The sequence below is a fragment of the Protomyctophum parallelum genome (assembly GCF_964188405.1).
Source record: "Protomyctophum parallelum genome assembly, chromosome: 22".
Lineage (NCBI taxonomy): Eukaryota > Metazoa > Chordata > Actinopteri > Myctophiformes > Myctophidae > Protomyctophum > Protomyctophum parallelum.
In genome coordinates this window covers 27,304,463-27,317,630 of record NC_139714.1, presented here as the reverse complement: position 1 = coordinate 27,317,630, position 13,168 = coordinate 27,304,463, and the positions used below count along the sequence as shown (strand labels likewise).

Here is a 13,168-nt window from a genome sequence, read left to right as displayed (position 1 = left end):
ACACACACACACACACACAGGCGTGCTCACACACACACAAACACACAGGCGCGCTCACACACACGTCGCGCACACAGCCCCCCACCCAGCACCCTCTGTCCAGCCATATGAAAGGCAGATTGTGGGTCTATTTCTGGAGGGACTCTGGAAGCACGGAGGAAGTGGCAGCAACCCGCAGACCAGACGGGCATCACTCCCTCACTGGAAGGATTACAGCTCTCTCTCTCTCCCTCCCTCTCTCTCTCCCTCTCTCTCTCTCCCCCTCTCTGGCCTTCTGCGTGTAGGAAGCAACGTGTAGGAAGTAACGTTGCGTTTCCTATTTCTGAGAATTGCATTCGTCAAGACAGAGAGACATCTTCATCTCCCCCTCCCCCTCTCTCTCCCCCCTCTCTCTCTATCCCTCCCCCTCTCCCTCTCTATCTCCCCCTCCCTCTCTCTCTCTCTCTCTCCCTCAAAGAGACATCTTTCTCTCCCCCCCTCTGTCTCTCTCCCTCAAAGAGACATCTTTCTCTCCCCCTCCCCCCATCTCCCTCCCCCCCCCCTCTCTCTCTCCCTCAAAGAGACATCTTTCTCTCCCCCTTCCCCCATCTCCCTCTCTCCCTCCCCCCCCCCCCCCCCCCCCCCTCTCTCCCTCAAAGAGACATCTTTCAACTCAGGAATAAACTGGAGAAAATCTAAGAGTGGTTAGATCAGGCTTCCTTCAGATACATGGCGAATGCACTCATTCCTTGCATTGTGCTTTATACACATGTTGCGACCTTTGGTCACAACATGTGTAAGCACAGTGCACTGAAGTCCTTCAGCGCCCTCCCTCTCTATCTCGCCTCCCCCTCTATCTCCCCCTCCCCCTCTCCCTCAGAGAGACATCTCTCTCCCCCGGCAGCGTTTCAAATCACAACAGACGACAGCAGCAGCCGAGCATCAACTTAGTTTTGATCTCAACCGACAGCCTTATAACTTTAAAAATCAAACTCAACAATGTTGTGCTGAAAAAAGGCAATAATGTAATTAATTCCACGCTTTGTATGGTGGTGTTGGCCTGCAATGCACATGCACGCGTGCATGCGTGCGCGCTCAAATCTCGATTTTCCTCCACGAGAATTGAGATCACGATTCTCACACTATTCTCATTTCTTCCATGAAAATATGTACCGGGAGTCTTTACTTGCGCAAGCAGAGCGCGCAAGTAATGTGGTCGGCCTGTCTCATTTGTCGTGACAGCTGTTCCGCCATTTGAGGCTTACGCAGAAAAACATCAAATCTGTGCCCGTATTGCTGGACCAATGATGACGAAATGACCATATTTCTTACGTCATCATTTAGAGCTAGTCATACACGTATTTCTTACGTCATCATTTAGAGCTAGTCATACACATACGTGTATGACTAGCTCTAAATGATGACGTAAGAAATATGGTCATTTCGTCATCATTGGTCCAGCAATACGGGCACAGATTTGATGTTTTTCTGCGTAAGCCTCAAATGGCGGAACAGCTGTCACGGTTTTTGGACCAAAGTGACCACAGAATACCGCTAATCAACTTACAACTACACACTTTATACAGTATAGAGTATATATATATATAATATGGTCATTTCGTCATCATTGGTCCAGCAATACGGGCACAGATTTGATGTATGACTAGCTCTAAATGATGACGTAAGAAATACGTGTATGACTAGCTCTAAATGATGACGTAAGAAATATGGTCATTTCGTCATCATTGGTCCAGCAATACGGGCACAGATTTGATGTTTTTCTGCGTAAGCCTCAAATGGCGGAACAGCTGTCACGGTTTTTGGACCAAAGTGACCACAGAATACCGCTAATCAACTTACAACTACACACTTTATACAGTATAGAGTATAGAGTATATATGTATACATATATAGTATATGCCTATATACTATATATATATATACTATATATATTTCTTACATCATCATTTAGAGCTAGTCATACGTATACTATATACATAATCAATAAAAAATAAAATACCAAATTGTGCCTGATCTGCTGGGACCAGAGTACGTGGTGTGTATGTGTATGACTAGCTCTGTCATACATATATATGTTCTACTTTATGTACTTTACTTATGTACAGATCACCTAAAACAGACCTTTCAAAATTAAACACATTTCTCGAAAACATGGTAAAGTATATATCATCTCCGACTTCTGCAATTTTGATAATAGGAGATTTCAATGAAGACCATAATACTGAGATAGAAAGAAGTATAAAGACCTACAAAATTAGGCTTTAAACAATTAAATACAAATCCAACTACAGATTACGGAAATATTTTAGATCATGTATATTTTAACAAATGTGAAAGTATTAGTATAGAAATTGAAGTTAGAGACACATATTACTCTGATCATGATTTAGTATTAATATCACTATAGTCCAACATGAAATAGATTTAAAATTAAAATATTTTTTTTAATTCAGTTTATATACTTTTTTTTATAGGTGTTTACATGCATAAAGTAGATAGGTAGTAAATAGTTACACCTAATAATTACACATTTCAAATGTTCCTTCACAGAGATATTGAGATTCCACCGTTTACAGAAAAAGTATACTGTATAACATATTTTAATTCAGTTTATATACCTTTTTTTTCAACACATATAAATGATTTATTTGTCTCTGAAAAACAAAAAAGGGATCCAGAATATATCTACAACAATAAAACAGTATTTCTTATATAGATAGAAACTAGAATCATACTTAATACTAAATGTTTACATGTATAGTAGGTAGCAAATAATTACATCTAAACATTAATCATTTCAAACGTTCGTTCACATAGATACTGAGATTTGACAGTTTACAGCGGGCGAAAACATTACATGCGCGCTCTGCTTGCGCACTAGTTGGCCATTTATGGCCTACTAGTGTGCAACAAGCAAGTATGCACTCGACAGAGTGCAGTTCTAGTTATAGTCTGTAGTTGCTGAACATTACTACATAAATATGTATTGTCTTTAGTCGGTAGTTTCTGAACATTAACTACATTAAAAAAGTGTCACCTGGAGCCATAACTACTGTGTCTGTTTAAAGTTTAAACAGACGACATCAAAGTGCTTAAAGACTTAAACCTCTTAAAGTCTCTCTTGTAGCAAAAACAGAAGAAAAAAAAACAGAGTGACTAAAAAGAACTGGACAGACAACTAGTTGCTGCAACGTTCTGGATCACATTTAGACATGAGATCACATTTAGACATGAGATCACATTTAGACATGAGATCACATTTAGACATGAGATCACATTTAGATCGAGATCTCTTCTCGATTTATCGTGCAGCAGCACTAGTGTTGGCCAGCAATGCACGTGTGTGCGTGCATGCGTGCCTGCGTGCGTGCGTGCTGTACAGTCAGTAAAGGCTGCTGTTGGAGGTACAGGCGAGAGTAAACAGTAAACTAGCCTCTCTGTGCCAGGGCTGTCACTGTGCTGAAGAATGGAACTGTGCGTGTGTGTGTGTGTGTGTGTGTGTGTGTGTGTGTGTGTGTGTGTGTGTGTGTGTGTGTGTGTGTGTGTGTGTGTGTGTGTGTGTGTGTGTGTGTGTGTGTGTGTGTGTGTCTTTAGTCTCCTCTTGAATGAGGCCCTTGCACAGCAGTTCACACCCCTTTCCTGGTTTTCAGAGCACACACACACAGTCTCACACACACAGTCTCACACACACACACACACACACACACAGTCTCTCACACACACACACACACACACAAACGCAGCGAGAGGACAATCTGGATTCTCACTCCTAACACACATCTCTCCCTCGGGCCCACTCCCCTATTTCCTGTTTGGGGGGCTGTGTGGACAGGAGTATCTGATTGGCTAGCCGTATCCTCAGCGTCGTGGAGGAGGAGGAGGGGGGGGTGGGTGGGGGGGGGGGGGGGTGCTGTCACAAATACAGCAACGCTTTCACAAGAAGAGTAGAGAGACAGAGACCCTTCCTATAGTTCCTTCCTTCCTTCCTAGGCAGGGAGGGTCCTTCCTAGTTCCTAGGCAGGCGTGACCGCACCCCTGCACAACTTTGGACGCCGTCCCGTCCCGTCCCCCCCTGCCCGGCGGCCATCTTGGCTCCTCTGACAGAGAGAGAGAGAGAGAGCCAGTGATAAGCAGCACAATGAGAGCAACCCGACACCGCTCGCTGTGACATAAGACACAGGCGTGGATGAATGGAACACTGAACTATTAAAGACAGAAGGCGTGTTCAGCGTGCTTTTAAACTGTCACTGCAGAGACGGAGACACAGGCCCACCGCAGAGACACAGGCCCACTGCAGAGACACAGGCCCACTGCAGAGACACAGGCCCACCGCAGAGACACAGGCTCAACGCGGAGACACAGGCCCACTGCAGAGACACAGGCCCACCGCAGAGACACAGGCCCACCGCAGAGACACAGGCCCACCGCAGAGACACAGGCCCACCGCAGAGACACAGGCTCAACGCGGAGACACAGGCCCAACGCGGAGACACAGGCCCACCGCGGAGACACAGGCCCACTGCAGAGACACAGGCCCAACGCAGAGACACAGGCCCACTGCAGAGACACAGGCCCACTGCAGAGACACAGGCCCAACGCAGAGACACAGGCTCACTGCAGAGACACAGGCCCACTGCAGAGACACAGGCCCACCGCAGAGACACAGGCCCACCGCGGAGACACAGGCCCACTGCAGAGACACAGGCCCAACGCAGAGACACAGGCCCACTGCAGAGACACAGGCCCACCGCAGAGACACAGGCCCACCGCAGAGACACAGGCTCAACGCGGAGACACAGGCCCACTGCAGAGACACAGGCCCAACGCAGAGACACAGGCCCACTGCAGAGACACAGGCCCAACGCAGAGACACAGGCCCACTGCAGAGACACTGGCCCAACGCAGAGACACAGGCTCACTGCAGAGACACAGGCCCACCGCAGAGACACAGGCCCACCGCAGAGACACAGGCCCAACGCAGAGACACAGGCCCACCGCAGAGACACAGGCCCACTGCAGGCTGCAGAGACAGAGACACAGGCCCAACACGGCCCGACCCCATAGGGATCTATGGGAACCCATAGGGATCTACGGAACCCCATAGAGACCTATGGGACCCATTCAGGGCTCCAGCGTGCAACCTATTAAGTCGCATATCCTACTTAATTTCTTAAGGTGGGAGTTAAATTTGAACGAGGTCACACCGGTGCTACTTATTGCTTTCACTCCCCGCCTCAACCATGAAGATAATAAAATATTACTTTATTCTCGCTCATTCCGCCTCCTCTCGCCTCCTCTCTCTCTCTCTCTCCCTCTGAGTGTATGTCTGTCTGCCTGTCTGACAGTCTGCCTGTCTGTCTGCCTGTCTGTCTGCACACGTGAGTCCAACAGTGGCGGCGCGCTCACTGATTAACCCCGAAAAAAACTAAAAACTAATATCTCAGCAACAATCAGCTGTGCACTTAAGTTTCCCTGGAGCGCGCTGTGCACTCAGCACGCATCTCACAACTGGGACGATGATGCAGTCGCTGAATCCACAGAGACAGCAGACAGACGCAGCACATATGGGGGACCGCCTCGTCCCCAAACACGGTACACTTGATTCAACATGAAGTGGCAGCGAAAAATACTTTCCAAATTGGAAGCTATTGGAAGTTCCAATAGATTGTTGCTGCAATTTATGTGCAGGCTGTGTGTGTGCAGGCTGTGTGCAGGCTGTGTGTGTGCAGGCTGTGAGCAGGCTGTGTGCAGGCTGTGTGTGTGCAGGCTGTGTGTGTGCAGGCTGTGTGCAGGCTGTGTGTGTGCAGGCTGTGAGCAGGCTGTGTGCAGGCTGTGTGCAGGCTGTGTGTGTGCAGGCTGTGTGTGTGCAGGCTGTGTGCAGGCTGTGTGTGTGCAGGCTGTGAGCAGGCTGTGTGCAGGCTGTGTGCAGGCTGTGTGTGTGCACTGTGCAGGCCGTGTGCAGGCTGTGTGCAGGCTGTGTGTGTGCAGGCTGTGTGCAGGCTGTGTGTGTGCAGGCTGTGTGCAGGCTGTGTGTGTGCAGGCTGTGTGCAGGCTGTGTGTGTGCAGGCTGTGTGTGTGCAGGCTGTGTGCAGGCTGTGTGCAGGCTGTGTGCAGGCTGTGAGCAGGCTGTGAGCAGGCTGTGTGCAGGCTGTGTGCAGGCTGTGTGCAGGCAGTGCACAGGCCGTGTGCAGGCAGTGCACAGGCCGTGTGCAGGCTGTGAGCAGGCTGTGTGCAGGCTGTGTGCAGGCTGTGTGTGTGTGCAGGCTGTGTGCAGGCTGTGTGTGTGCAGGCTGTGTGCAGGCTGTGTGCAGGCTGTGTTCAGGCTGTGTGTGTGCAGGCTGTGTGCAGGCTGTGTGCAGGCTGTGTGCAGGCCGTGTGCAGGCTGTGTGCAGGCTGTGTGCAGGCCGTGTGCAGGCTGTGTGTGTGCAGGCTGTGTTCAGGCTGTGTGTGTGCAGGCTGTGTGCAGGCTGTGTGCAGGCTGTGTGTGTGCAGGCTGTGTGCAGGCTGTGTTCAGGCTGTGTGTGTGCAGGCTGTGTGCAGGCTGTGTGCAGGCTGTGTGTGTGCAGGCTGTGTGCAGGCTGTGTGTGTGCAGGCTGTGTTCAGGCTGTGTGCAGGCTGTGTGTGTGCAGGCTGTGTGCAGGCTGTGTGTGTGCAGGCTGTGTGCAGGCTGTGTGCAGGCTGTGTGCAGGCTGTGTGTGTGCAGGCTGTGTGCAGGCTGTGAGCAGGCTGTGTGCAGGCCGTGTGCAGGCTGTGTGCAGGCTGTGTGTGCAGGCTGTGTGCAGGCTGTGTGTGCAGGCTGTGTGCAGGCTGTGTGTGCAGGCTGTGTGCAGGCTGTGTGTGCAGGCTGTGTGCAGGCTGTGTGCAGGCTGTGTGCAGGCTGTGTGCAGGCTGTGAGCAGGCTGTGTGCAGGCTGTGTGTGCAGGCTGTGTGCAGGCTGTGTGCAGGCTGTGTGCAGGCTGTGTGCAGGCTGTGAGCAGGCTGTGAGCAGGCTGTGTGCAGGCTGTGTGCAGGCTGTGTGCAGGCTGTGTGCAGGCTGTGAGCAGGCCGTGTGCAGGCCGTGTGCAGGCTGTGTGCAGGCTGTGTGTGCAGGCTGTGTGCAGGCTGTGTGCAGGCTGTGTGCAGGCTGTGTGCAGGCTGTGTGTGTGCAGACTGTGTGCAGGCTGTGTGCAGGCTGTGAGCAGGCTGTGTGCAGGCTGTGTGTGCAGGCTGTGTGCAGGCTGTGTGCAGGCTGTGTGCAGGCTGTGTGCAGGCTGTGAGCAGGCTGTGAGCAGGCTGTGTGCAGGCTGTGTGCAGGCTGTGTGCAGGCTGTGTGCAGGCTGTGAGCAGGCTGTGTGCAGGCCGTGTGCAGGCTGTGTGCAGGCTGTGTGTGCAGGCTGTGTGCAGGCTGTGTGCAGGCTGTGTGCAGGCTGTGTGCAGGCTGTGTGTGTGCAGGCTGTGTGCAGGCTGTGTGTGTGCAGGCTGTGTGTGTGCAGGCTGTGTGCAGGCTGTGTGCAGGCTGTGTGCAGGCTGTGTGCAGGCTGTGTGTGTGCAGGCTGTGTGCAGGCTGTGTGTGTGCAGGCTGTGTGTGCAGGCTGTGTGCAGGCTGTGTGCAGGCTGTGTGCAGGCTGTGTGCAGGCTGTGTGTGTGCAGGCTGTGTGCAGGCTGTGTGTGTGCAGGCTGTGTGCAGGCTGTGTGTGTGCAGGCTGTGTGCAGGCTGTGTGCAGGCTGTGTGTGTGCAGGCTGTGTTCAAGCAAGGCCAGGCTACATACATGATCGACTCGAGCCCATCACACACCGTCTGCGACCGCCGCGCGTCAAAACAGCCGCCTCCATTATTTTCAATTAACCTATCACACACCGGCTCCGTCCGCCGCGTCGCGCCAATAGAACCAGTTCTATTTTCCAGGCGGCGCGGCGCAGCAACGCGTCGGACGGAGCCGGTGTGTGTTGGGCTTCGGACAACAACAAATATCTCCCACGTGAAACCTGGTATATTCTTCGCTGTGTGACGTGGTGTTGCATGCTGAAAATAGCAGATTTACAAGCTCACAACGCCAATCTAAAAGACCACCCATGGGTCCATCCATCTAAAAGACCACCCATGGGTCCATCCATCTAAAAGACCACCCCTGGGTCCATCTAAAAGACCACCCCTGGGTCCATCTAAAAGACCACCCCTGGGTCCATCTAAAATCCCATGGAACAACATATTTTCAGATGGGGGGGGTCCGGCGGCCAATTACATGAAATGATATGAAATGGTTTGAGCACCACTGCTATAGAAACACGAGGTTTCTCAGAAGTGATACGATTTAGAAGACATTATGTAGAATCAAGTCCTCAGGTCTTAATGGGTTAATGTTGCCAACAACAACAATGCAACAAGCAGCGATGATGATGTCATCCCTCAGAAACGCATGATGATGTCACCAAGCAGACAGACAGGTTTCACACAGACAGACAGACAGACAGACAGACAGGTTTCACACAGACAGACAGACAGACAGGTTTCACACAGACAGACAGGTTTCACACAGACAGACAGACAGACAGACAGGTTTCACACAGACAGACAGACAGACAGACAGACAGACAGACAGACAGACAGACAGACAGACAGACAGACAGACAGACAGACAGACAGACAGACGATACTGGCAAAAGAAAAACATTCCACGACTGTCTCAACAGCAGACAGTAGGATGTGGAGCAAGTGTTGGCAAGTGGCAACGCCTCCACATGTGCGCGCGCACACACACACACACACACACACACACGAGTGAGCGCACACACTCACACACAAGTGCTCTCTTCTCAGTCTTAATGATGACGTCAGGGAACAACAAAAGTTAAGAGTTCAGGATAGGAAAGCACCAACTAAGCAAACAGACCTACTGGAGCAAGAAGCATCAACAAATTGATGTCGATTGTGGAGGATCTATAGTTTAGGAGATTAGTCATCGACTCGTAGCGAGCAGTCTAAAGACGAGCGTCAGGTGGGAGAGTAAGGAAGTAAGAAAGTAAGTCATGTCCATTCATCTCATGCCACCGGCAGCGACCACAGCCGTCAAACACCCACCACGACAGACAGGCACCGGTTAGTTCAGTTGTTCGTTGTGACACTTTTCACACATGAAGCAACGTTTTGTAAAGTAAAGCAACGGTGAGGAAATGCCAGTCATGATCGGCTCGTCACGTCACGTCACACACACACACACACACACAGTCACACAGCTGTTTAACTGCCTGCTTTTTTAACAAGGCAAAAACAGAAGCCTTGACAGCTAGAGAGTCACTGTGAGGCTGCAAACAGTAGCCTCGATCACCACAGCTATATAGTCACTGTGATGCTGCCTGCCATGCATGCATGCATGCCATGCATGCATGTCTGCTTCCCAGATGTCTTAACACGTTTTTACTTTTTATCCCACTCAGGACGGGAACCCCTTTTTGGTGTTTTAAAGCATTACGTTGTTAGTTTAGCTATCGACAGCAGATCTACAAGCTCGTATAGCACGGCACCGAGTGCCGCGCTACGAGCTTGTAGATCTGCTGTTTTTGGTGAAAATGGTGAAAATGTGTCGCGAATCTTTGAATATATATTCTTTCAGGGTGAACTTTGCTTCTGGGGGGGGTTTCTCTTTCTCTGGAACCAAATATTCTGAGATGAGGGTCAAATATATTTTTTGGGGGAATCCTTCACATGAAATAGTTTGAGAATCCCTGACACATAGAAACATTTTTTCCAGAAAACTGTCTTGATTTTCAGAAGAAATTTTTTGTAGAATCTGACCTCAGTCCTAAACGGCTCAAGTTTTTTAACGGGCCCGGTCCAAAAGTCTGCTAGGCCTCCTTCCAGCAGAGAGCAGCGGGGGGGGGGGGGGGGAGAGGGGGATGGGGGGGGGGGGGTAGAGAGAACACAGGAAGGAGAGATTGTGCAGCGTCTGCAGGCCCAGCGTTCGTATGGTTCGCTCCACGTTCCAACATCCTGCCCATCCCACCCTACAGCAGAACCCTCATATAGACCTTCCCAAAGCAACACGACAACCACCAGAAGTCATGTTCGCTGCCACTTCGTTGGATAACACGACTAAAAGCTTTTTTTACTCGCACAGATCTTCCTGTCATGCAACAACAATTCCCCTCTCTCGTTGAATAAATAATTCATTCAGGAAAAAAAAATCTATAAATAAATTAATAAAAACTTGAGGCCGTGCGACGTTTACAAGCTTTAGCTACACACGCCGTCGTTCCTCTGGATAAAGGAGAAGGCCTGCCGTGAATATTTCATGATTAAAAGGACCATTATATACGGCTCAGATCTAGGCCGAGGGAGGCAGATAACGGTCCAACACACACACGGTCCAACACACACACATATACACAGTCACACACACACCCTCCCCAACACACAAACACACACACACACACACACACCCTCTCCAACTCAACAACACCAGGGCTCTCTAGACGGGGGGGACAAGTCAGGGGGATCTGGGCGGGGGCAAAACAGAAGCCATGTAGGTTAATCCACACAGACACACAAACATACACACTAAGAACAGAACACAAAGACAAAGAACACACACACACACACACACATCTTGTTCCCCTGAGAAGATATATTCTCGTTCAAAACACACCAGAAGAACCAAAAAGGTTCATCTCAATCATGGTGATATAGTTGTGGTGCTGTTCCACGTTCAACTAGATAGGCCACCATGGTATACTTTCTGATGAGTTGAAAATGGAAAACAAGTCTTAGTAGCAGTAGTAAGTAACAGTTTTTGTATTTGACCTGTACGTTCGTTGGAAATGTACCCAATTCTGCTAACTAACTAACCATTAACCAACTAACTAACTAACTAACTAACCAACCAACTACGCTGCTAAGCAACACTAGTGATGACAGACAGACAGTTTGCTTTGCTTTGCTCCAAGCTTCACTTCTGATCTACTTCACCAAGACAGTCACAGTACACACACCCCCACGTGTGCATGCGTGCACACACACACACACACACACACACACACACAGAGAGAGATAAGTGAGACACTTGTTCTTGCACCACCACTGATGGCTAGACCCTCCTTTTGGGACCATTGCTTTAACCTTTTGTGTTTGGGACGACGGTACAGAAAAGGTAACCGTGGGTCCCCAAAGGACCCAGAGGGTCAGAAATCAACTCCACAACAAGAGGGGGGGGGGGGTAAATATATCAGTCTCTATTAAGCCTCACAATGTGTCAGTAACACATCAGCACACACACACGACTGACCGTTAACAGTCAGGCTGTCTGTAAACTAGCTGAACATTATGCATGCAGCGCTCATTCACAGGGATGTGTGTGCGTGTCACACACACACACACACACTGACACACATTCACACACACCAGTTGACAAGCTATAGCTAACTAAGTACACTATACTAATCCTCCGTGACGTGACGTGAGGCCTGCCCTAAACAACAACACAACATCCATCCCCGGCCCACAGTGGGAAGGCTCGCCCGGCTCTGACAGCACCTCTCCGGGCTGTGGGGGACCGTGGTGTCCCGGGGCGGAGCGGGGGGACCCGGGAGGGAGGGAGGGAGCAGCCCAGCCCTCTCCTCTCCTCTGGAGCAAGCCGTGGCTAACCAAACAGCTAACCGGCTAACACCCAGAGCTACCCACTGGGTAGCGTAGCATGTTAGCCTGGGAGGGTAACTGTGTGGTGTATAGTTCAGTGGAGGTGGGTGGGTGTATAAGAGTCTCTGGGTGTTAGCCTGTTAGCTGTTAGCCTGGGAGGCTAACCTCTCTGGGTGTAACTCTATGGTGTTAGCCTGGGAGGCTAACCTCTCTCGGTGCAACTCTATGGTGTTAGCCTGGGAGGCTAACCTCTCTGGGTGCAACTCTATGGTGTTAGCCTGTTAGCAGCCCGTTAGCCTGGGAGGCTAACCTCTCTGGGTGTAACTATGGTGTTAGCCCGTTAGCTTGTTAGCCTGGGAGGCTAACCTCTCTGGGTGCAACTCTATGGTGTTAGCCTGTTAGCATGTTAGCCCGTTAGCAGTGTGTGGTACCCACTACCCAGCCAGCCAGTCAGTCAGTCTGCTCACCTCTCTGGTCCAGATCGTAGCCGACCACCAGGAAGTAGTCTGCGAGCCTGGCCATGTTTCTTATCCCCACGGTCCGGGCCTCGGACGGGTCCCTTATGTCGCTACCGGGTCCTCGCTATGCGTTAGTCCATCCAGCTGCGGCTGCAGGCGGCCAGGGAACCGTGACGGCCGGGTAGCATCATCATCATCACTCCTCCAGCTGGAGGGAGCCTCCACCCGCCGCCATACTGTCTGTCTGTCACATACACACTGACGGGACGTCTCTCTGCGGCTGCGCACTGCGAGTGGAGGGAGGGAGGGGCGCATGGGCAGGAATGTCCCACCACGTCCAGACGGGACCGTTACTTCTATTGGACCTGACCCGTTATAAGCAGAGTTACTATTGGACCCGATCTAGTGGTTATAACGGGTCCATTATATGTTAACCATTAGATCTGTATTCTGATATGTATGTTACGTTTTTTTACAAACACTTAACTGTGAGTGGACGATTATATGATGATTATATGATGAATTCCTGTTCTGTTCTTTAGCTACATAGAAATGTCTATTTGTATGTCTCTAAATGGTTGTATGTCTTTAAATGTTTTGATGAATTGAACAATGTGGACCCTGTTGTAAACAAGTGTAATGCTTAATTGGGTCGTCCACTCACAGTTGACAGTCTTTGTATTGAGTTTGTGCTTAAAATGTACTGTAAATTCTACAAACTGTTAATAAATATTTCAATCAATCAATCAAAACCCAATAAAGCAATTTTATTAACATTCATATTCACATTCCTTCCATTGTTTGTTAAAACGAACACTCAACATGGGTTGCATTTTATGTAGTCATAGCACTTTATAGTATACTATGAATAGTAGGCCTATAGGATAGTATGTATAGTTTATAATCATTATATAGATATTCCACTGATACATTTCTTAGCTTACGCATGTTTCATGAACATAAACTACTTTTTATGTATGTGATGTATTCCATGCTTTTTGTTCTTGCTTGTTCTTGCTTATCGCTCTGGATTAAGAGCGTTTGATAAATGCCTAAATTGTAAATTATACATTTTATTGGACCATTATAACCATAGTTATAT

General features: G+C 49.6%; 1 protein-coding gene across 3 annotated transcripts in view; it reads right to left on the bottom strand.

Annotated features, from left to right (window-relative positions):
* Window positions 1-12,306, bottom strand: part of sbf1 (SET binding factor 1) — an 88,067-nt gene extending 75,761 nt beyond the window's left edge. For all 3 annotated transcript variants that reach the window (XM_083757546.1, XM_083757547.1, XM_083757548.1), the window contains exon 1: window positions 12,076-12,306. In XM_083757546.1, coding sequence (XP_083613672.1) covers window positions 12,076-12,130 — 55 coding nt within the window. In that variant the 5' untranslated portion in view covers window positions 12,131-12,306. The remainder of the gene's footprint in view (window positions 1-12,075) is intronic.
* Between the last annotated feature and the right edge of the window lie 862 nt (window positions 12,307-13,168).